General features: G+C 41.9%; 1 protein-coding gene across 3 annotated transcripts in view; it reads right to left on the bottom strand.

The window, feature by feature from the left end:
• Positions 1-25,102, bottom strand: part of ARHGAP17 (Rho GTPase activating protein 17) — a 272,555-nt gene that overhangs the window by 52,632 nt on the left and 194,821 nt on the right. For all 3 annotated transcript variants that reach the window (XM_053695197.1, XM_053695198.1, XM_053695196.1), the window contains exon 6: positions 17,364-17,440. In XM_053695197.1, coding sequence (XP_053551172.1) covers positions 17,364-17,440 — 77 coding nt within the window. The remainder of the gene's footprint in view (positions 1-17,363; positions 17,441-25,102) is intronic.

Genomic DNA, 25,102 nt, shown 5'->3' with positions numbered 1-25,102 from the left:
TAGGGAGGGTCAAGATAGGTAACCTAAACAAAAGGCACCACCACTTAAACAACCTTTCTCCCAAAAGAGGCCTCAGCCGAGGCAAAGGTATCAAATTTTGATTATTTTTCTTTTAACAAGTATGCAGAGAAGACCAAGTTGCAGCCTTACAAATCTGTTCCATAGAAACTTCATTTTTGAAAGCCCAGGAAGAAGAGAGACAGCCCTAGTGGAATGAGCTATAATTTTCAATTATACTTGTCAACCAGAAATAAAGAGAAATAGCAGTAGCTTTCTGACCTTTACGTTTCTCAGAGAAACAAACAAACAGGGCAGAAGACTGGCGAAAATCCTTAGTCGTCTGTAGGTAGAATTTTAGAGCTTGCACAACATCCAAGTTGTGCAACAACCGTTCCTTATGAGAAGGAGGATTAGCACAACAATGTCCTGATTAATATTTCTATCCGAAACAACTTTAGGAAGGAAACCAAACTTAGTACGAAGGACCACCTTATCGGCATGAATGATAAGATAAGGGGAATCACACTGCAAAGCGGAGAGTTCCGAAATTCTCAGAGCAGAAGAGATAGCAATAAGAATCAAAACCTTCCAAAATAACTTAATATCTATGGAATGCATTGGCTCAAACGGAGCCTGCTGCAAAACCTTAAGAACAAGATTAAGGCTCCAAGGAGGAGCAACTGACTTAAACACAGGCCTGATTCTGACCAAGGCCTGACAAAAGGATTGCACATCTGGTACATACGCCAAACGCTTATGTAGCAAAACTAGAGTAGAAATCTGACCAACCTTTTTCCAGACCTTCCTGGAGAAAGGACAAAATCCTAGAAATCCTGACCCTACTCCAAGAGTAGTCCTTGGATTCACACAAATAAAGTTATTTACGCCATATCATATGGTAAATCTTTCTATTAACAGGCTTGGGATCCTGAATCATGGTCTCAATGACCGGCTCGGAAGAAAACACGCTTAGCCAGAACTAAGCGTTCAATCTCCAAGCAGTCAGCTTCAGACAAACGAGATTTGGATGAAGGAAGGGACCCTGAAGTAGAAGGGCCTTCCTCAGAGGCAGTCTCCAAGGTGGGAGAGACGACATCTAAACAAGGTCCGCATACCAGATCCTGCAAGGCCACGCATGGACTATTAAAATCAATGACTCTCTCTCCTGTTTGATACGAGCAATGACTCGCGGAAGGAGAGCAAATGGAGGAAACAGGTATGCCAGCCTGAAGTCCCAAGGGACCGCCAGAGCATCAATCAGAACGGCCTGTGGATCCCTTAACCTTGAACCGTACCTTGAAAGTTTGGCATTCTGCAGAGACGCCATCAGATCCAGCTCCGGCACCCCCATCTGAGGGTTAAACTGAAGAACACCTCGGGATGGAGTTCCCACTCCCTGGGATGAAAAGTCTGTCTGCTCAGAAAATCTGCTTCCCATTTGTCCACTCCTGGAATGTGGATGGCAGATAGACAACAATTGTGAGCTTCCACCCACTGAATAATCCGAGCCACCTCCATCATGGCTAAGGAACTCAGAGTTCCTCCCTGGTGATTGATGTAAGCCACTGAGGTTATGTTGTCTGACTGAAACCTGATAAACTGGGCTAAGGACAACTGAGGCCCTGCGCCTTTAATGAGTTCCAGACTGCTCCCCAGCCCATCAGGCTGGCATCCGTGGTCACAATCACCCAGAAAGGTCTCCGAAAGCATGTGCCCAGAGACAGATTTTCCTGAGAAAGCCACCACGGGAGGGAGTCTCTTGTCAACTGATCTAGATCTATCTTTTGAGACAGATCTGCATGGTCTCCGTTCCATTGACTGAACATGCATAACTGCAAAGCTCTCAAATGGAATCGAGCAAAAGGGAATGATGTCCATGGAAGCCACCATCAGATCAATTACCTCCATACATTGAGCTACTGATGGCCAAACAGTAGACTGGAGAGAGAGGCAAGACGTAAGAATTTTGGCTTTTCTGACCACCGTCAAAAATATTTCCATTGAAAGGGAATCTATTATAGTCCCTAAGAAAACTACCCTTGTAGCTGGAACAAGGGAACTCTTCTCCAGATTCACTTTCCATCCGTGGAAACGTAGAAAAGACAACAAGATCTCTGTATGAGCGTTTGCTTGTTTAAAATATGGCGTCTGAACCAAGATGTCATCCAGGTATGGCGCTACTGCAATTCCCCCGAGCCCTGACCACGGCCAAGAGAGCCCCCAGGACCTTTGAGAAAATTCTGGGAGCTGTGGAAAGGCAAAACGGAAGAGCCACAAACTGAAAGTGTTTGTCGAAAAAGGCAAATCTCAGAAACTTTTGATGATCCTTGTGAATAGGAACATGAAGATACGCATCCTTCAGGTCTATGGTCATCATGAACTGACCCTCTTGAACTAAAGGAAGGAACGAATTGTCTCCATCTTGAAGGACGGTACTCTGAGAAAGCTGTTTAGACACTTCAGGTCTAAAATAGGACGGAAAGTTCCCTCTTTTTTTGGAACCACAAACAGATTGGAATAGAAACCTTGTTCCTGTTTCTGGACTGGAACCGTTACTCCCAGGGAGAAGAGATCTTGCGCACATTTCAAGAACGCCTCTCTTATCTGGTCTGCAGATAACCTTGAGAGGTGGAACCTGCCCCTGGGAGGAAATGTCTAATTCCAGTTTGTAACCCTGAGATACTATGTCCACAGCCCAGGGATCTGGGACATCTAGTACCCATGCTTGGTAAAAATGAGAAAGTCTGCCCCCACTTGATCCGCTCCCGGATCTGGGGAAAACCCTTTATGCTGATTTAGAGTCAGCTGCTCTGACTCTAAATCAGCATAAAGGGTTTGCCCAAGATCCGGGAGCGGATCAAGTGGGGGCAGACTTTCTTTGATTGGGGGCAGACTTTCTTTGATTGCTTCCCCTTATTCCAATAGTAGTTCTCTTAGCCAGAGTAGAAATGGCCCATTCTACTTTAGGCACTATTTGCCACGACTCCTTAATAGAGTCGGCAACAGGAAACATCTTTTTAAAGACAGGAGATGGGGAAAAAGGAATCCCAGGTCTCTCCCATTCCTGTGCAATAGATTCCGTAGCATGATCTGGTACAGGAAACACCACCACAGAGGAAGGAACATCAAAGTATTTATTGAGTTTACTAGCTTTCCTAGGGTTGACAGAGAAAGGGTTATCGGAGTCGTCCAGGGTAGTCAAAACCTCCTTTAACAGGACAAGGAGATGTTTAAGCTTAATTCTGAAGGATACCACTTCAGCATCAGATGAAGGAATTAAACTGTCCGAATCTGAGATCTCACCCTCAGAGGCTATTGACGTATCCTCTTCCTCAGACTCATGAGGAAGGGCAACCTGAGTAACAGATAATGGAACAGAAACCTTACTTTCTGACTCTTTAAATTTCCTCTTGCGTTTTCCCTTTAATATTGTAAAAGCAGATAATGCTGCCGATACCGCAGAAGATACATGCGCAGCAATATCTGTAGGCAAATACACTCCGCCAGGAGCCTGAGAGGAACTGCAGGGTACTGAATGTGACGCCAAAGAGGCTTGGGACATTTGAGGAAAAAGCTGTGGCACAGCCCGGACAGCATCCTCCTGAGAGACATTAGGTTCATTAAAAAGTCTATCTTTAAACTTTAAAGTCTTTTTAACACATGAGGAACAAAATTGCATGGGGGCAACAATTTGGGGCTCTAAACATAATAAACAAGAGTTTAAAGGAGCAGCCTCCTGCTCCAATTCAACAACTGACATTGCAGAAAAAAAAAAAAAAAAAAAAAAAAAAAAAAATCACAGCAATATAATGCTCCGGAAAAAAACAAGCCCCCAAAAAAACCTCTACACCTCAACAGGCTGTGGTACTCCTACCTGCCCTCCGGAAATCACCAAGAAAAACTGCTCACTTAATGGAGCTCCAAAAACTCTGTCGATATCGTCAGAGAAAGTCACATTATCTGCCTCAAACTAATACTGCGCCACAAAAGTGCGCGCATTCAGCATCCAGCCGCTCTGACTAAAAATTAAACCGCTCCGGCTGAGTACAATTCACAGCCTAAGGAGCCGAGTCAGTGCAAAAACGTATTTGGCTCTGAATACACATATTCTTTAGTGCTGCCCAAATCACACATACATTTTCTCCTGATCTGGATCAATGAGAATCTTGTTAATAATAAATAAGCCCATAAAGTTAACCCCTCTAAGAGGTTAAACACTGTCTCTCTGTCACATAAGCAACAAGGAATTAACCTGTATTAAAGTGCCTGCACACTGCCTGCTAATATCCTTACAGTCCCATGCAGCTTCAGTGCCAGCCTTTCCCCAGCACTTACCTGCAATATAGCCGTCCGGCAGGAGGACAGCTCACACAGCGTGGAAGGAAGAAAGACCTAATCTGGCTTTCTATACTAGGGCAGCAAATATGTTAGGGAAAAGCAGCAAGGCCCACCTTACAAGTTCCTAACTGCTTTAAAACCACCACTACTCTACTGAAGAGATTAACGTGGACTACGGTTAGACCCAATCCTTGAAACAAAGGAAAGATCAGAGAAAACCTACTCTGGCTTTCAAAAAAACAAAATCTTGCTTGTAGTTAAGAATCTTCAGACACCAAAAACTTTGCCTCTTCCATGAACAGAGGCAAAGAGAATGACTGGGGTTTGTGGAAAGGGGAGCGATACTTAAAGGGACAGTCTACACCAGAATTGTTATTGTTTTAAAAGATAGATAATCCATTTTTTACCCATTCCCTAGTTCTGCATAACCAACACAGTTATATTTATATATTTTTTACCTCTGTGATTATCTTGTATCTAAGCCTCTGCAGACTGCCCCTTTATTTCAGTTCTTTTGACAGAATTGCAGTTTAGCCAATCAGTGATGGCTCCCAGGTAACTTCACATGCACGAGCACAGTGTTATCTATATGAAAAATATGAACTAACACCCTCTAGTGGAGAAAAACCTGTTAAAATGCATTCTTAAGAGGCGGCCTTCAAGGTCTAAGAAATTAGCATATGAACCTCCTAGGTTAAGCTTTCAACTAAGAATACCAAGAGAACAAAGAAAAATTGGTGATGAAAGTAAATTAAAAAATTGTTTAAAATTACATGCCCTATCTGAATCATGAAAGTTTTGTTTAGACTAGACTGTCTCTTTAACAACTTGGCTGTGGTGCTCTTTGCCTCCTCCTGCTGGCCAGGAGTGATATTCCCAACAGTAATTGATGATGCCGTGGACTTACCATACCTTAGGAAAGGAACAAAATTTATGACATTTCTTTCCACAAATTAATTCCAATTACTGGTGGGATATTCACTCCTGGCCAGCAGGAGGAGGCAAAGAGCACCCCAGCAGAGCTGTTAACTGTCACTTACCTTACCCATAATCCCCAGGCCGAAGGAAAATGGAAAAAGAAGAAGATAACACAAGGGTATAGAGGTGCCTGAGGTTTATACCAAAAACTATGCCGTCTTAAAAAAACAGAATTTATGTTTACCTGATAAATTACTTTCTCCAACGGTGTGTCCGGTCCACGGCGTCATCCTTACTTGTGGGATATTCTCTTCCCCAACAGGAAATGGCAAAGAGCCCAGCAAAGCTGGTCACATGATCCCTCCTAGGCTCCGCCTTCCCCAGTCATTCGACCGACGTAAAGGAGGAATATTTGCATAGGAGAAATCATATGATACCGTGGTGACTGTAGTTAAAGAAAATAAATTATCAGACCTGATTAAAAAACCAGGGCGGGCCGTGGACCGGACACACCGTTGGAGAAAGTAATTTATCAGGTAAACATAAATTCTGTTTTCTCCAACATAGGTGTGTCCGGTCCACGGCGTCATCCTTACTTGTGGGAACCAATACCAAAGCTTTAGGACACGGATGAAGGGAGGGAGCAAATCAGGTCACCTAAATGGAAGGCACCACGGCTTGCAAAACCTTTCTCCCAAAAATAGCCTCAGAAGAAGCAAAAGTATCAAACTTGTAAAATTTGGTAAAAAAGTGTGCAGTGAAGACCAAGTCGCTGCCTTACATATCTGATCAACAGAAGCCTCGTTCTTGAAGGCCCATGTGGAAGCCACAGCCCTAGTGGAATGAGCTGTGATTCTTTCAGGAGGCTGCCGTCCGGCAGTCTCATAAGCCAATCTGATGATGCTTTTAATCCAAAAAGAGAGAGAGGTAGAAGTTGCTTTTTGACCTCTCCTTTTACCAGAATAAACAACAAACAAGGAAGATGTTTGTCTAAAATCCTTTGTAGCATCTAAATAGAATTTTAGAGCGCGAACAACATCCAAATTGTGCAACAAACGTTCCTTCTTTGAAACTGGATTCGGACACAAAGAAGGCACGACTATCTCCTGGTTAATGTTTTTGTTAGAAACAACTTTCGGAAGAAAACCAGGTTTAGTACGTAAAACCACCTTATCTGCATGGAACACCAGATAAGGAGGAGAACACTGCAGAGCAGATAATTCTGAAACTCTTCTAGCAGAAGAAATTGCAACCAAAAACAAAACTTTCCAAGATAATAACTTAATATCAACGGAATGTAAGGGTTCAAACGGAACCCCCTGAAGAACTGAAAGAACTAAATTGAGACTCCAAGGAGGAGTCAAAGGTTTGTAAACAGGCTTGATTCTAACCAGAGCCTGAACAAAGGCTTGAACATCTGGCACAGCTGCCAGCTTTTTGTGAAGTAACACAGACAAGGCAGAAATCTGTCCCTTCAAGGAACTTGCAGATAATCCTTTCTCCAATCCTTCTTGAAGAAAGGATAGAATCTTAGGAATTTTTACCTTGTCCCAAGGGAATCCTTTAGATTCACACCAACAGATATATTTTTTCCATATTTTGTGGTAAATTTTTCTAGTTACAGGCTTTCTGGCCTGAACAAGAGTATCAATAACAGAATCTGAGAACCCTCGCTTTGATAAGATCAAGCGTTCAATCTCCAAGCAGTCAGTTGGAGTGAGACCAGATTCGGATGTTCGAACGGACCTTGAACAAGAAGGTCTCGTCTCAAAGGTAGCTTCCATGGTGGAGCCGATGACATATTCACCAGGTCTGCATACCAAGTCCTGCGTGGCCACGCAGGAGCTATCAAGATCACTGATGCCCTCTCCTGATTGATCCTGGCTACCAGCCTGGGGATGAGAGGAAACGGCGGGAATACATAAGCTAGTTTGAAGGTCCAAGGTGCTACTAGTGCATCTACTAGAGTCGCCTTGGGATCCCTGGATCTGGACCCGTAGCAAGGAACCTTGAAGTTCTGACGAGAGGCCATCAGATCCATGTCTGGAATGCCCCACAGTTGAGTAATGTGGGCAAAGATTTCCGGATGGAGTTCCCACTCCCCCGGATGTAATGTCTGACGACTCAGAAAATCCGCTTCCCAATTTTCCACTCCTGGGATGTGGATTGCAGACAAGTGGCAGGAGTGAGTCTCCGCCCATTGAATGATCGGTAGAAGAGATTCTTCCCGAGACCAAAGACCCTGAGCTTTCAGGGGTCCCCAGACCGCGCCCCAGCCCATCAGACTGGCGTCGGTCGTGACAATGACCCACTCTGGTCTGCGGAAGCTCATCCCCTGTGACAGGTTGTCCAGGGACAGCCACCAACGGAGTGAATCTCTGGTCCTCTGATTTACTTGTATCGTCGGAGACAAGTCTGTATAGTCCCCATTCCACTGACTGAGCATGCACAGTTGTAATGGTCTTAGATGAATGCGCGCAAAAGGAACTATGTCCATTGCCGCTACCATCAAACCTATTACTTCCATGCACTGCGCTATGGAAGGAAGAGGAACGGAATGAAGTATTTGACAAGAGTTTAGAAGTTTTGTTTTTCTGGCCTCTGTCAGAAAAATCCTCATTTCTAAGGAGTCTATTATTGTTCCCAAGAAGGGAACCCTCGTTGACGGAGATAGAGAACTCTTTTCTACGTTCACTTTCCATCCGTGAGATCTGAGAAAGGCCAGGACAATGTCCGTGTGAGCCTTTGCTAGAGGAAGGGACGACGCTTGAATCAGAATGTCGTCCAAGTAAGGTACTACTGCAATGCCCCTTGGTCTTAGCACCGCTAGAAGGGACCCTAGTACCTTTGTGAAAATCCTTGGAGCAGTGGCTAATCCGAACGGAAGTGCCACGAACTGGTAATGCTTGTCCAGGAATGCGAACCTTAGGAACCGATGATGTTCCTTGTGGATAGGAATATGTAGATACGCATCCTTTAAATCCACCGTGGTCATGAATTGACCTTCCTGGATGGAAGGAAGAATTGTTCGAATGGTTTCCATTTTGAACGATGGAACCTTGAGAAACTTGTTTAGGATCTTGAGATCTAAGATTGGTCTGAACGTTCCCTCTTTTTTGGGAACTACGAACAGATTGGAGTAGAACCCCATCCCTTGTTCTCCTAATGGAACAGGATGAATCACTCCCATTTTTAACAGGTCTTCTACACAATGTAAGAATGCCTGTTTTTTTATGTGGTCTGAAGACAATTGAGACCTGTGGAACCTCCCCCTTGGGGGAAGCCCTTTGAATTCCAGAAGATAACCTTGGGAGACTATTTCTAGCGCCCAAGGATCCAGAACATCTCTTGCCCAAGCCTGAGCGAAGAGAGAGAGTCTGCCCCCCACCAGATCCGGTCCCGGATCGGGGGCCAACATCTCATGCTGTCTTGGTAGCAGTGGCAGGTTTCTTGGCCTGCTTTCCCTTGTTCCAGCCTTCCATTGGTCTCCAGGCTGGCTTGGCTTGAGAAGTATTACCCTCTTGCTTAGAGGACGTAGCACTTGGGGCTGGTCCGTTTCTACGAAAGGGACGAAAATTAGGTTTATTTTTGGCCTTGAAAGACCTATCCTGAGGAAGGGCGTGGCCCTTGCCCCCAGTGATATCAGAGATAATCTCTTTCAAGTCAGGACCAAACAGCGCTTTCCCCTTGAAAGGAATGTTAAGCAATTTGTTCTTGGAAGACGCATCCGCTGACCAAGATTTTAACCAAAGCGCTCTGCGCGCCACAATAGCAAACCCAGAATTTTTCGCCGCTAACCTAGCCAATTGCAAAGTGGCGTCTAGGGTGAAAGAATTAGCCAATTTGAGAGCACGGATTCTGTCCATAATCTCCTCATAAGAAGGAGAATTACTAGTGATCGCCTTTTCTAGCTCATCGAACCAGAAACACGCGGCTGTAGTGACAGGGACAATGCATGAAATTGGATGTAGAAGGTAACCTTGCTGAACAAACATCTTTTTAAGCAAACCTTCTAATTTTTTATCCATAGGATCTTTGAAAGCACAACTATCTTCTATGGGTATAGTGGTGCGTTTGTTTAGAGTAGAAACCGCCCCCTCGACCTTGGGGACTGTCTGCCATAAGTCCTTTCTGGGGTCGACCATAGGAAACAATTTTTTAAATATGGGGGGAGGGACGAAAGGTATACCGGGCCTTTCCCATTCTTTATTTACAATGTCCGCCACCCGCTTGGGTATAGGAAAAGCTTCGGGGGGGCCCCGGGACCTCTAGGAACTTGTCCATTTTACATAGTTTCTCTGGGATGACCAAATTCTCACAATCATCCAGAGTGGATAACACCTCCTTAAGCAGAGCGCGGAGATGTTCCAACTTAAATTTAAATGTAATCACATCAGGTTCAGCTTGTTGAGAAATTTTCCCTGAATCTGAAATTTCTCCCTCAGACAAAACCTCCCTGGCCCCCTCAGACTGGTGTAGGGGCCCTTCAGAAACAATATCATCAGCGTCCTCATGCTCTTCAGTATTTTCTAAAACAGAGCAGTCGCGCTTTCGCTGATAAGTGGGCATTTTGGCTAAAATGTTTTTGATAGAATTATCCATTACAGCCGTTAATTGTTGCATAGTAAGGAGTATTGGCGCGCTAGATGTACTAGGGGCCTCTTGTGTGGGCAAGACTGGTGTAGACGAAGGAGGGGATGATGCAGTACCATGCTTACTCCCCTCACTTGAGGAATCATCTTGGGCATCATTTTCTCTAAATTTTGTGTCATTATAAATCACATCTATTTAAATGAGAAGGGACCTTGGCTTCCCCACATTCAGAACACAGTCTATCTGGCAGTTCAGACATGTTAAACAGACATAAACTTGATAACAAAGTACAAAAAACGTTTTAAAATAAAACCGCTACTGTCACTTTAAATTTTAAACTGAACACACTTTATTACTGCAATTGCGAAAAAGTATGAAGGAATTGTTCAAAATTCACCAAAATTTCACCACAGTGTCTTAAAGCCTTAAAAGTATTGCACACCAAATTTGGAAGCTTTAACCCTTAAAATAACGGAACCGGAGCCGTTTTTATATTTAGCCCCTTTACAGTCCCTGGTATCTGCTTTGCTGAGACCCAACCAAGCCCAAAGGGGAATACGATACCAAATGACGCCTTCAGAAAGTCTTTTCTATGTATCAGAGCTCCTCACACATGCATCTGCATGTCATGCTTCTCAAAAACAAGTGCGCAATACAGGCGCGAAAATGAGACTCTGCCTATGATTAGGGAAAGCCCCTAGAGAATAAGGTGTCCAATACAGTGCCTGCCGGTTATTTTACAAAATTCCCAAGATTAAAATAATTCCTCAAGGCTATGGAGTATAAAATATGTTTATATATAAATCGATTTAGCCCAGAAAATGTCTACAGTCTTAAAAAGCCCTTGTGAAGCCCTTATTTACTGTCTGTAATAAAATGGCTTACCGGATCCCATAGGGAAAATGACAGCTTCCAGCATTACATCGTCTTGTTAGAATGTGTCATACCTCAAGCAGCAAAAGTCTGCTCACTGTTCCCCCAACTGAAGTTAATTCCTCTCAACAGTCCTGTGTGGAACAGCCATCGTTTTTAGTAACGGTTGCTAAAATCATTTTCCTCTTACAAACAGAAATCTTCATCTCTTTTCTGTTTCAGAGTAAATAGTACATACCAGCACTATTTTAAAATAACAAACTCTTGATTGAATAATAAAAACTACAGTTAAACACTAAAAAACTCTAAGCCATCTCCGTGGAGATGTTGCCTGTACAACGGCAAAGAGAATGACTGGGGAAGGCGGAGCCTAGGAGGGATCATGTGACCAGCTTTGCTGGGCTCTTTGCCATTTCCTGTTGGGGAAGAGAATATCCCACAAGTAAGGATGACGCCGTGGACCGGACACACCTATGTTGGAGAAAAGGGTGGGTTATGGACTCTCCATGCCTGGAAAGAAAGACATTTATCAGGTAAGCAGTAATTTTGTTTTCTTTCCTATGGCATGGAGAGTCCACAAATTCATTCCAATTACTAGTGGGAACCAATACCCAAGCTAGAGGACAAAGAATGAAAGGGAGGGAGAACAAAACAGAAGGACCTAATCAGAAGGCACTACTGCTTAAATAATTATTTTCCCAAGGAAGCCTCAGACGAGGCAAAATATCAAAATTGTAGAATTTGGAAAAGTAAGCAAAGAGGACCAAGAGGCCGCCTTGCAGATTTGCTCCCAGATGCTTCATCTGTGAAAGCCAAAGAATAAGAGACAGCCCTAGCGGATGAGTCATAAGATTCTCAGGAGACTTATCTAGCTGTCTCATATGCTAATTGGATAACACTTCTCAACCAGAGAGAAAGAACAGAATTAGTGGCCTTCTGACCCTTACGCTATCCAGAGAAAACAATAAACAGGGCATTTATTTACTTGTAGATAATGGAGTACTCCTAACATCCAGGTTGAGAAACAGACATTCCTTCTGAGAGGAGGATTCGGACATCAAGAAAGAACAACAAATTCTTGATTGATGTTGCAATCCTATACCAACCTTGGGAAGGAATCCCAAGGTAGAACTAAGGATCACCTAAACTGCAGGAAAAATAAGGGAAATCATACTGCAGAGCCGAAAACTCGAAAAGCTCTGTGAGCAGACTAAAAACCAAATTCATAGGCTTAAACTGAGTCTCTGCAAAACAGAAAGAACAAGGATACAACTCCAAGCAGGAGCAAACAGATTAAACACCGGCCTAATCGAACAAGGCCTCAACCAAAGATTGAACATCTGGCAGATAAGTCAGACGATAGAGGAAAAGAATAGACAGTGCAGAAATCTGACCCTTCAGAGTACGGACTGACAAACCTTTTTCAGGCCCACCTGAAATAAAGGACAGAATACGAGGAACCCTCACCCGGTTCCAAGAGAAATTCTTCGATTCGCACCAATCCATACCTAATGTCAAATCTCACAAGAACAGGCTGACAAGCCTGAAGCATAGATTCAAAGCGTAAACAACCCTGAATGCTCATGTAAGGAGCAGGAAACAGAACCCGGAATCAAACCTCAAACCTACTGCTTGCTAGGTAGATAAGCAAACCATTGAGCTACTACTGCAGGTTATTTTCTCAGAAAAACTACACCTAGCAACGACTAAGTGTTCAGTCCTCAAGCAGTCAGCTTCAGAGAAACCAGATTGGACAGAGGAATGAACCCCGAAACAGAAGGTACGTCCTTGTAGACAATCGCCACAAAGGAAGAGATATCTTCACTAGATCTGTTAACCAGCCAGGTAGGCCGGTGGCCTGTATCGTTGGTGGGTGGGAGCCAGTCTGGGAGGCAGGTGGGCGGCCATCGATGGGCCGAGTGGAGTGGGATCAGGGGCGGGACAGACGGGGGCGCGCACACGGGGCGGGAGCGGCAGGGAACCGCTACACTGCAGAAAAACAAAGCTGATAAAAGTAAAAAAAATTGGGATGTCTACTAAAGAAAAATATATACATGTCAATGGATATTCAGAGATTCCTGAAAGATATTAGTGTTCTAATGTAACTAGCGCTAATTTTGAAAAATAATGGCTTGGAAATAGTAAAGTGCTACTTGTATTTATGGCCCTATAACTTACAAAAAAAGCAAAGAAGATGTAAATATTGGGTATTTCTAAACTCAGGACAAAATTTAGAAACTATTTAGCATGGGTGTTTTTTGATGGTTGTAGATGTGTAACAGATTTTGGGGGTCAAAGTTAGAAAAATTGTTTTTTTTTCCATTTTTTCCTCATTTTTTTAATTATTTTTTTATAGTAAATTATAAGATATGATGAAAATAATGGTATCTTTAGAAAGTCCATTTAATGGCGAGAAAAACGGGATATAATATGTGTGGGTACAGTAAATGAGTAAGAGGAAAATTACAGCTAAACACAAACACCGCAAAAATGTAGAAATAGCCTTGGTCCCAAACGGACAGAAAATGGAAAAGTGCTGTGTTCATTAAGGGGTTAATAAAAAATTTAGGTCCGCCCACCAAAGAAACAGGCGGGTGCAGTGGACTCTCCTCCCACAGATGGAAATGAAATTATCAGGTAAGCATTATTTATGTTTTCCATCTTAATGGAAGGAGAGTCGATTGCTTCATTCATTACTTGTGGGAACAAATACCCAAGCTCTAGAAGACACTGAATGAAAAAAAAAAGGGGGGGGGGGGTTTAAAGGAGGCGGACCCTATACACAGCCTGCAGAACCTTTCTCCCAAAATCTGCTTCCGCCGAAGCAAAAACGTAAAATTTATAAAATTTTGCAAAAGTATGTAAGGAAGACCAAGTAGCCGCCTTACAAATCTGCTCCGTAGAAGCCTCATTCTTAAAGGCCTAAGAAGAGGCCACAGCTCTAGTCGAGTGAGCCGTAATCCTCAGAAGAGGCTTGTGTCCCGTCTAGCATATGAGACAGCGGATCATACTCCTCAACCAAAAGGATAGAGAAGTGGCAGAGGCCCTTTACCCTTCCCTGAATACACAACAAATAAGGACTAAGTCTGTCTGAGCTCCTTCGTGGCCTGAAGATAAAACTTCAACGCCTGAACCACGTCCAGATTATGAAGTAACCTCTCCTTCGCAGAAGAAGGGTTAGGACACAAAGGAGGAAGTACTATTTCCTGATTGATATTACGACTCGATACCACCTTGGGAAGGAATCCCAATCCAGTGCAAAGAACAGCCTTATCGGCATGAAAAACTAATTAGGGAGGCTCACACTGCAAGGCCGCCAACTCAGAGACTGCGCGCCGATGCAATAGCCAGTAATAATAGGACTTTCCACGAAAGAACCTTAATGTCAAGTGCATGTATAGGCTCAAACGGAGCCCTCTGAAAGACCTTAAGAACTAAATTCAAGCTCCAAGGAGGAGCCAGATTCCTAAAGACAGGTCGGATACTAACCAGAGCCTGAACAAAGGACAATGTCAGGAAATTCCGTAAGTTTCTTATACAACAGTACAGATAAAGCCGAGATCTGTCCCCTTAGGGAACTGGCGGGCAAGACCCTTATCCAGACCATCCTGGAGAAAGGCCAAATTCCTGGATACCCTGACCTTATGCCAGGGATATACTTGTTCCTCACATAAGGACAAGTAGGTCCTCCACACCTTGTGGTAGATGCGTTGAGTGACCAGCTTCATGGCCTGAATGAGAGTGTCAATAACTTTTTCCAAAAATCCTTTCTTGGCTAAGACTAGTCATGCAATCTCCACGCAGTCAGCCTCAGAGAATCGAGATTTTGATGTAGAAAAGGACCTTGAACCAGCAGATCCCTGCGACAAGTTAACTTCCACGGCGGAGATGATGACATCGCCACTAGATACGCAAACCACATCCTCCGCGGCCACGACGGAGCAATCAGAATAGCCGAAGCTTGCTCCTGCTTGATGTGGGCCACTACCCGAGGTAGAAGAGGTAACGGTGGAAATATGTAAATTAGGTTGAAGTCCCAGGGTACCGCCAAGGCATCTATCAGTTCCGCCTGGGGATCCCTGGATCGTGACCCGTATCTGGGTAGCTTGCAATTGAGTCTGGACGCTATGAGTTCTATCTCCGGCGTACCCCATCTGCTGCAGATCTCCGCGAACAACTCGGGATGGAGGGACCATTCCCCAGGATGAAACGTCTGTCTGCTCAGAAAATCCACTTCCCAGTTGTCCACACCTGGGATGTGGATCACTGAGAGCGAACAACTGTGAGTCTCCGCCCATTCCAGAATCCGAGATACTTCCCTCATGGCTAGGGAGCTTCTCGTCTCCCCATGATGGTTTATGTAAGTCACTGAGGTAATGTTGTCCGACTGGAATCTGATGAATCAGGACGACCCCAGAAGGGGCAAAGCCCTCAGAACGTTGAATATCACTCGAAGTTCCAGAATATTTATAGGGAGACTCGACTCTTCTCGAGTCCACCTGCCCTGTGGCCTTCTGGCACCCCAAACAGCTTCCCCATCCTGATAGACTTGCATCCGTGGTCACAATCTCCCAGGATGGTCTCAAAAAGGATGTTCCCTGAGACAACTGCCCCGGTCGGGTCCACCAAGATAGGGACTCCCTAACCGGTCTGTTTAGAGATATCTGTTGGGACAGATCTGAATGATCGCCGTTCCATTGTCTCAACATGCACAGCTGAAGAGGTCTGAGATGGAACCTGGCAAACTGTATGACATTATACCATGAGCCCGATCACCTCCATACAGAACGTTGAATATCACTCGAAGTTCCAGAATATTTATAGGGAGACTCGACTCTTCTCGAGTCCACCTGCCCTGTGCCCTTCTGGCACCCCAAACAGCTTCCCCATCCTGATAGACTTGCATCCGTGGTCACAATCTCCCAGGATGGTCTCAAAAAGGATGTTCCCTGAGACAACTGCCCCGGTCGGGTCCACAAAGATAGGGACTCCCTAACCGGTCTGTTTAGAGATATCTGTTGGGACAGATCTGAATGATCGCCGTTCCATTGTCTCAACATGCACAGCTGAAGAGGTCTGAGATGGAACCTGGCAAACTGTATGACATTATACCATGAGCCCGATCACCTCCATACACCTGGCCACGGATGTCCTGGAGGATGTCTGAAAAGCCAGACAGTTGGACGGAAGCTTGCAACGTCTCTGATCTGTCAAAAATATCTTCATGGCTGAAGAATCTATTATCGTACCCAGGAATTCCACCCTGTTGCTGGGGACCAATTAACTCTTTCCTTCGTTTATCTTCCACCCATGGGACCGAAGGAGAAAAGTTCTCGAGTGATCCTTCACAAGACTGTAGGAAGGAGCCTGGACCAGGATATCGTCCAGATAAGGAGCTTCCACAATTCCTCTGGCTCTCGCTACTGCGAGAAGAGCTTCCAGAACCTTTGTGAAGACTCTTGGGGCAGTCGCCAGACCCTATCGGAAGGGCCACGAACTGGAAGTGCTGGTCCAGGAAGGCGAATCTTAGAAACCTGAAGTGCTCCTTGTGGATTGGAACGTGAAGCTAAGTGTCCTTCAGATATATAGTCATGAATTGCCCTTCTTGACCCAGGGGCAAAATTGACCTGATGGTCTCCATCTTGAACGATGGAACTAACAAGTATTTGTTTAGGGCCTTTAGGTCCAGAATTGGCAGAAACGTGCCCTCCTTCTTTGGGACCACGAAAAGGTTTGAATAATACCCCAGATCCCTTTCTACCGGAGGGACTGGGACAATTACCCAGAGAGATGAGAGATCCCTCACACACCCCAGGAAAGCGTCTCTCTTTACTGGTCTCGAAGATATGTTTGACAGGAGGAATCTGCTTCTGGGCGGATAAGACTTGAAACCTATCCTGTAACCCTGGGATACGACCTCCAGAACCCAGGGTCTATAATGTCTCTTCTCCAGGCCTCTGCAAAGAGAAATAGTCTGCCTCCTACATGATCCGAGAACAGACCGGGGGCTGCCCCTTCATGCCGACTTTGACTCGGTGGGCTTCTTGCTCTGCTTGGACTTGTTCCAAGAATTAGCTGGCTTCCAAGATCCCTTGGATTGCTCCGACTTTTGCGGCAGGCTGCTGGCGCTGACACTTGTCCGCACATAAGGGACAAAAAGTAGATCCCTTAGGTTTAGCCTTCTTATCCTGAGGCAAGAAGGCACCCTTTCCACCCGTGACCGTAGATATAATAGAATCGAGGCCCGGGCCAAATAAAACCTTCCCCTTGAATGGAAGGGAAAGCCCTGTGCAGGAACTGGAAAGAGGAGTCTGAAGACAGGGGTCACTCCCCGAAAACGTTAACTCACTTTAAATAAATTATTTTGCAACACGGCGAGTGCATCTCTTGGGCCTTATTCTACATATAATCTGGATTGCACCCCGCATATCGAATTACGGAACAGTGAGTCCTGATATCTGGGACATATATATATATATATATATATATATATATACATACATACAATCAACATTTTTTGTAAAATACTTATACACATCGCAAATACCAATCTAGTTGAAACAGCAATGCTTTCCATACTACTGAATATAATCCGATTCATCTGAATTAGAAATTCATTACTTTAAGATATTGCTTCTCACCTTCCTTTTGCAGAATCCCAGTCTAAGACCAGTTTCGCCAGTTGCTTCCGCTGCTTCTGAATGTTGGGGATGTCCACCTGTAAAGGCATAAAGGAAATTAGAACTTACATCTCATAAACCTGGAGAAGACCTACGCTGTAGATTCACGTAGAAAAGCTATTTAACATATATTAACAGATACGTTTATACCACATCGTAAGCAGTTTAAGAAAAATTCTGCACAATTCCAGCTTCAGGTTTCATGCAATGATGACCACAATACATTATTCAAGCATCACAGATGTCCTATTAATCTACAGAAGTTAAGAGTTAAAAATAAGATTGAAGAGCTGAAAATAGCGCAGTGATCAGTACAGCACAAAAAAGTTAAAACTGCTAAAAAAAACAAACAAACAAAAGATTTGATGGGTTTAAACATTTCATCATTATATAAATAATAATTTCTATTAAACAACCAGTGATGCAAGACTGTTTAATCTAGAAATGATAATATTTATTATTGTCATAAGGATTTAATATTTCATTTATGGCTTGTGATTAACAAAATGTGTGATATTTCTGGAGTGAAAGGCTATAGGCGTCACTTCTGCAAAATGAATGGTACTTTAGTTAGTATCTGTGAGCGAATATTTTATCATAAAGACAAAATTAGCCAGTATAGCTTTTTTTTATTATTTTTTTAAAATTTGACGTTTTGCCTGAACAGCCAATTACAAAGCAAATAAACCGATTAAAGAACTAATAATACTAGTCAGTGTTCAACCTAATATTTTTTGTTAATAATACAGGTACAAACCCTTTATCTAAACTGCTTGTGATCAGATTTGATTTCGCTATATTTGCATCTGTAAAATGTAGAGAGGATGGGACCAAAGTATAAACATCATCTTATGTCATTATGCAATATTTTCATAATACAGCTTATACATTTAACCTAAAGGTAGTTTAATAGTTTTATATTATTTGTAATACTTTTATATACGTAGTACACTCAGAAAAATAGTACAGTACTGTAATCAGACAGGTAATTGTTTTTTTTAAATAAATATAAATTAGCATTTGCATTTTAGAACACAAAAATCAAACACCGAAGACAAATAGTAATTTTTAATATATTTTTTTTTTTTAAATATTAATGAAAAACATAATTTATGTAAGAACTTACCTGATAAATTCATTTATTTCATATTAGCAAGAGTCCATGAGCTAGTGACGTATGGGATATACATTCCTACCAGGAGGGGCAAAGTTTCCCATACCTTAAAATGCCTATAAATACACCCCTCACCACACCCACAATTCAGTTTAACGAATAGCCAAGAAGTGGGGTGATAAGAAAGGAGTGAAAGCATCAAAAATAAGGAATTGGAATAATTGTGCTTTATACAAAGAAATCATAACCACCACAAAAAGGGTGGGCCTCATTGACTCTTGCTAATATGAAAGAAATTAATTTATCATGTAAGTTCTTACATAAATTATGTTTTCTTTCATGTAATTAGCAAGAGTCCATGAGCTAGTGACGTATGGGATAGCAGATACCCAAGATGTGGAACTTCCACGCAAGAGTCACTAGAGAGGGAGGGATAAAATAAAGACAGCCAATTCCGCTGAAAAATTAATCCACAACCCAAATCAAAAGTTTCAATTTTTAATGAAAAAAACTGAAATTATAAGTAGAAGAATCAAACTGAAACAGCTGCCTGAAGTACTATTCTACCAAAAACTGCTTCTGAAGAAGAGAAAACATCAAAATGGTAGAATTTAGTAAAAGTATGCAAAGAAGACCAAGTCGTTGCTTTGCAAATCTGATCAACAGACGCTTCATTCTTAAAAGCCCAGGAAGTAGAAACTGACCTAGTAGAATGAGCCGTAATCCTCTGAGGCGGGGATTAACCCGACTACAAATAAGCATGATGAATCAAAAGCTTTAACCAAGATGCCAAAGAAATGGCAGAAGCCTTCTGACCTTTCCTAAAACCAGAAAAGATAACAAATAGACTAGAAGTCTTTCTGAAATCTGAGTAGCTTCAACATATTTCAAGAGATAAGAGAACAAATGGAGTCTCTATGGAAGTGCGCAAATGATCACAACAGGTATAAGGTGGCGGATTCAGCATCGGCAATCCAGGCAGCTCTCTTGGATGTTGTAGATGAACGTCGGGAACCTGTGGAAGACAGATAGAAGAGGCGCCTCATGGGACAAGTATCGTCTAAGCAACAAAGGAGAGCAATAACAGCGGACCCGCCACACAGAATGTTACTCACAAGAGCGGCGGTACAAACGTGTACCCAAACAAACAGGACGGAACCAAAAGTCGCCCGTCAGACAAGCACAAGCTCGATACGCTACAGCAGACGTCACTCAGCAGACAGCGTCAGAGTCGACCCAGCAGAGGAACCAATGGAGTGGATGGAAACTCGGCACAGCAAACCTCCACGGAGGAATCCGGAACAAGACCAAAATTGCATGTATAAGGATATATCTTTGTGCTGTCAATCAAATTCTACAGCAGTCGTTGGCTTGTGTCCAACTTATGTCTCCAGGCAGAAGTTAAATGGAGACATAAGTTGGACACAAGCCAACGACTGCTGTAGAATTTGATTGACAGCAAAGATATATCCTTATACATGCAATTTTGGTCTTTTTCCTGATTGCTCCGTGGAGGTTTGCTGTGCCGAGTTTCCATCCACTCCATTGGTTCCTCTGCTGGGTCGACTCTGACGCTGTCTGCTGAGTGACGTCTGCTGTAGCGTATCGAGCTTGCGCTTGTCTGACGGGCGACTTTTGGTTCCGTCCTGTTAGTTTGGGTACACGTTTGTACCACCGCTCTTGTGAGTAACACTCTGTGTGGGGGGTCCGCTGTTATTGCTCTCCTTTGTTGCTTAGACGATACTTGTCCCATGAGGCGACTCTTCTATCTGTCTTCCACAGGTTCCCAACATAATATTTCAAAACTCTTACCACATCCAAAGAATGTAAGAATCTTTCCAAAGAATTCTTAGGATTAGGACACAAGAAAGGGACAATAATTCCTCTACTAATGTTGTTAGAATTCACAACTAAGGTAAAAATCGAAATGAAGACAGCAAAACCACCTTATCCTGATAAAAATCAGAAAAAGGAGACTCACAAGAAAGAGCAGATAATTCAAAAACTGCTCTAGCTGAAGAGATGTCTAAAAGGAACAATACTTTCCATGAAAGTAATTTTAATGTCCAAAGAAAGCATATGCTCAAACGGAAGAGCCTGTAAAGCCCTCAGAACCAAATTAAGACTCCAAGGAGGAGAAATTGGCTTAATGACAGGCATGATACGAACCAAAGCCTGAACAAAACAATTAAAAACAGAAAGATTAGCAAATTTTTCTGTGAAAACAGCACAGAAAAAGCAGAGATTTGTCCTTCAAAAAAATTGCAGACAAAAAACCCTTATTTAAACCAACCTGAAGAAACTATAAAATCCTAGGAATTCTAAAAGAATGCCAAGAGAATTTATGAGAAGAACATCATGAGATGTAAATCTTCCAAACTCGATAATAAATCTTACTAGACACAGATTTACGAGCCTGCAACATAGTATTAAACACTGAGTCAGAGAAACTTCTATGACTAAGTACTAAGCGTTAAATTTCCATACCATCAAATTAATAATTTGAGTTCCTGATGGAAAAAACGAATGTTAAGATATAAGGTCTGGCCTTAATGGAAGTGACTAAGATTGGCAACTGGACATCCGAACAAGAACCAAATACCAAAACCTGTGTGGCAATGCTGGAGCCACCAGCAACACAAAAGATTGCTTCCTGATGATTTTGAAAATCACTCTAAAAAGAAGAACCAGAGGCGAAAAAATATAGGCAGATTGAAAACTCCAAGGAAGTGTCAATGCACACACTGCTTCCGCCTGAGGATCCCTGGACCTGAATAGGCCCCTGGGAAGTTCCTTGTTTAGATGTGATGCCATAAGAACTATTTCTGGAAGCCCTCACATCTGAACAATTTGAAAAAAAACACATCTGGGTAAAGAGGCCATTCTCCCGGATGTAAAGCTTGATAAACAGAGAGAATCCGCTTCCCAATTGTCTATACCTGGGAAATGGACCGCAGAAATTAGACAAGAGCTGGATTTAGCCCAAGCAAGTATCCGAGATACTTCTTTCACAGCCTAAGGACTGAGAGTCCCACCCTGATGATTGACATACGCCACAGTTGTGACATTGTCTGTCTGAAAAACAATAAACATCTCTTTCTTCAAAAAGAAGCCAAAACTGAAGAACTCTGAGAAATGCAGTTCCAAAATATCGAATGGTAATCTCGCCTCCTGAGATTTCCAAACCCCTTGTGCTGACAGAGATCCCCAGACAGCCTCCCAACCTAAAAGACTTGCGTCTTTAGTGATCATGGTCCAGGTTGAATGAACCGAAGAGACCCGTAGAACTATATGATGGTGATCTAACCACCAAGTCAAAGATAGTTGAACATTGGGATTCAAAGATATAAAAAGTGATATCCTAGAATCCCTGCACCATTAATTCAGCATAAAAAACTGGAAAGGTTTTCTATGAAAATGAGCAAAGGGAATCGAATCCAATGCTGCAGCCATGACACCTAAAAACTTCCATGCATATAGCAACTGAAAAAAATAATAGAGACTGAAGGTTCCAACAAACGGAACCCAATAAAATTGTCACTTGTCTGTTAGAGACAAAGACATTGACATAATCTATCTGGAAACCTAAAAAAGGTGACCCTTGTCTGAGGAATCAGAGCTTTTGATAAAAAGATCCTCTAACTATGTCTTGAAGAAACAACAAAAGTTGAATTGTATGAGATTCCGCAGAATGAAAAGACTGAGCCAGTACCACGAGACCGTCCAAATAAGGAAACACTGAGAACCTTGAAAAGATTCTAGCTGTCGCTAGACCAGAAGGAAAAGCAACAAATTGGTAATGCTTGTCAAAAAAAAAGAGAATCTCAGAAAATGAAAATAATCTGAATGAAAACAGAAAATGAAGATATGCATCTATTGTATCTATTGTAAGCAAATAATGCCCTCACTGACCAAAAGGCAGAATAGACCATATAAACACCATTCTAAAAGATGGTACACTTATGACAATTCAAAAAGATTTTCTATCTTTGGGACAATGAATAGTTTTGAATAAAACCCCCAAACCCTGTTCCTAAAATGGAACTGGTATAAATACTCCAGAAAACTCCAGGTCTGAGCAGCACCTTGAGCCCAAACTGGTTGACCATCCGCGCTTCACAAGTACCCAATACATACAGGTCTGAAACACACTTCAGGAAAGTGTGAGCCTTACTGGAATAGCTGGAATATGTTAGAGAAAAAAAGACTTCTCACAGATGGTTTTACTCTGAATCCTATTCTGTACCCAAATCTAAGAAGTTTGGACCGAATTGAACCAAACAATCTTTAAAAAGTCTTAACCTGCCCCTTACCAGCTAAGCTGGAATAAGAACCGCACCTACATGCAAATTTGGGGAGCTGACTTTGATATTTAAAATGGCTTAAATTGAATGAAGAAAACTTCCAATTATAAACATGTTACTTGGGGAAGAAATAGGATTCCGTTCCTTAGTAAGAACAAAAACTAATATAAGCTTAAGATTTAGTCTTAGAGCTCAATCTTGAAGCCCAGAGTAACAGTAGAAGAATTGAATCCAATTGTGAACCAAATAATTGATTACCTTGGAAATAAAGAAATATGGAATTTAAAAATCAAATTAGCATTCCAAGATTGAAGTCACAAAGTTCTTCTAGCTAAAATAGCTAAAGACATAGATTAAACCTCATTTGCGAAAATATAAAAAAAATGACGACACAAATGAAATTATTAGCATGTTGATCAACTTAACAATGCTAAACAAATCATAATCCGATACTTGTTGCACTAAAGTATCCAACCAAAAAATTGAAGCAGTTGCAACATCAGCTAAATAAATTACAGGTCTAAAAAAAGTACCTGAAAATAAATAATTTTCTTTAAATAAGATACAAATTTCCCATCTGAAGGAAAAAAAATAAATACTATTTGATATAGGAATAGTAGTATGTTAAGCAAGAGTAGAGATAGCCCCATTAACTTGGGGAATCTTTCCTCAAAACTAACTGCCGGCAAAGGATACAATTTAAAAACCTTAAAGAAGGAATAAAAGAAATCCCCGGCCTATTCCATTACCTAGTATCAGGAACTAGAGAAAACCTCTTTAGAAACCACAGAAGGTTAATAAGCAGAATTTAAATGTTAGCTAGTCTTAATCAAAAGAACTAGTTACTTAATATCCAAAATAATCAACACCTTTTCAACAAAGAACGAATGTACTCTATTTAAAAATAAAAAAGTAGATTTGTTAGTGTCAATATCTGATGAAGAATATTCTGAATGAGAAAAAACACCATCAGAGAAGGATAATTCAGTATGTTGTTGGTCATTTGAAACTTCATCAACTAAATGAGAAGTTTAAAAAAGACCTACAAATTTTATTAGAAGGCGGGATGGCAGACAAAGCCTTTAGAATAGAATCAGAAAAAATATTCTTATAAATTCCTAAATATATCTTGTACATTAGATGTAAAAAGAATAGCAATAGATAATGCATAAATACTAATGGACTCTGCATGTAAAAGTTTATCATCATAACTTATTACAAACCATAGCTAAAGATAAACATTCATAACATTAAAATAAATGAACTTAGCTTTGGTAGGACTGATATCAGTCATCAGGAATACCTCATTATTTTCTGATACAGGAACAGCTTTTTGGAATATCTTGCAATATGTAATAGAAAAAACAACATATAAAGCAAAATTATCTAATTACTTAAATGACAGTTTCAGGAATGGGAAAAAATGAAAATGAAACAAACTTCTAGAAACCAGAAGCAACTGAAAAATGAGACTGAAATAATGTGAAAAAAACTGGCGCCAAGTATGACGCCCACACATTTTTGCGCCAAGAATTAGGCCCATATTTTTTGGCGCCAAAAAAACGTCCGCAATACACATACGTCAAAAATGACGCAATTACGTGAAAACTTCCGGCGCCAACTATGGCGCCGGAAATGACGAAATTTTTGCGCCAAAAAAGTATTGCGCCAAGAATGACGCAATAAATAGAAGCATTTTCTGCACCCGCGAGCCTAACAGCCCGCAATTTTGAAAAAAAGTCAATTGAAAATGTAAGGTAAGAAAAAATAAAATTTATATGCATTTTCCCAAAAAAATGAAACTGACAGTCTGAATGAAGGAATACTGATTATCCTGAATCATGACAAATATAAGTTTAAACACATATATTTAGAACTTTACATATAAAGTGCCCACCATAGCTTTGAGTGTCATAAATAAAAATAAGACTTACTTACCCTAAGACACTCATCTACACATAGTAGATAGCCAAACCATTACTGAAACGAGAATCAGTAGAGGTAATGGTATATAAGAGTATATTGTCGATCTGAAAAGGGAGGTAAGAGATGAATCTCTACGACCGATAACCGAGAACCTATGAAATAGATCCCCTAGAGGAAGACCATGGTATTCAAATAGGCAATACTCTCTTCACATCCCTCTGACATTCACTGCACTCTGAGAGGAAAACTGGGCTTCAGCCTGCTGCGAAGCGCATATCAACGCAGAATCTAGCACAAACTTACTTCACCACCTCCATGGGAGGCAAAGTTTGTAAAACTGAATTGTGGGTGTGGTG

This window comes from Bombina bombina, chromosome 11, assembly GCF_027579735.1.
Source record: "Bombina bombina isolate aBomBom1 chromosome 11, aBomBom1.pri, whole genome shotgun sequence".
NCBI classification, from domain to species: Eukaryota; Metazoa; Chordata; class Amphibia; order Anura; family Bombinatoridae; genus Bombina; species Bombina bombina.
Note: the sequence above shows the minus strand (reverse complement) of the source record. Positions and strands in the feature narration are given on the sequence as shown.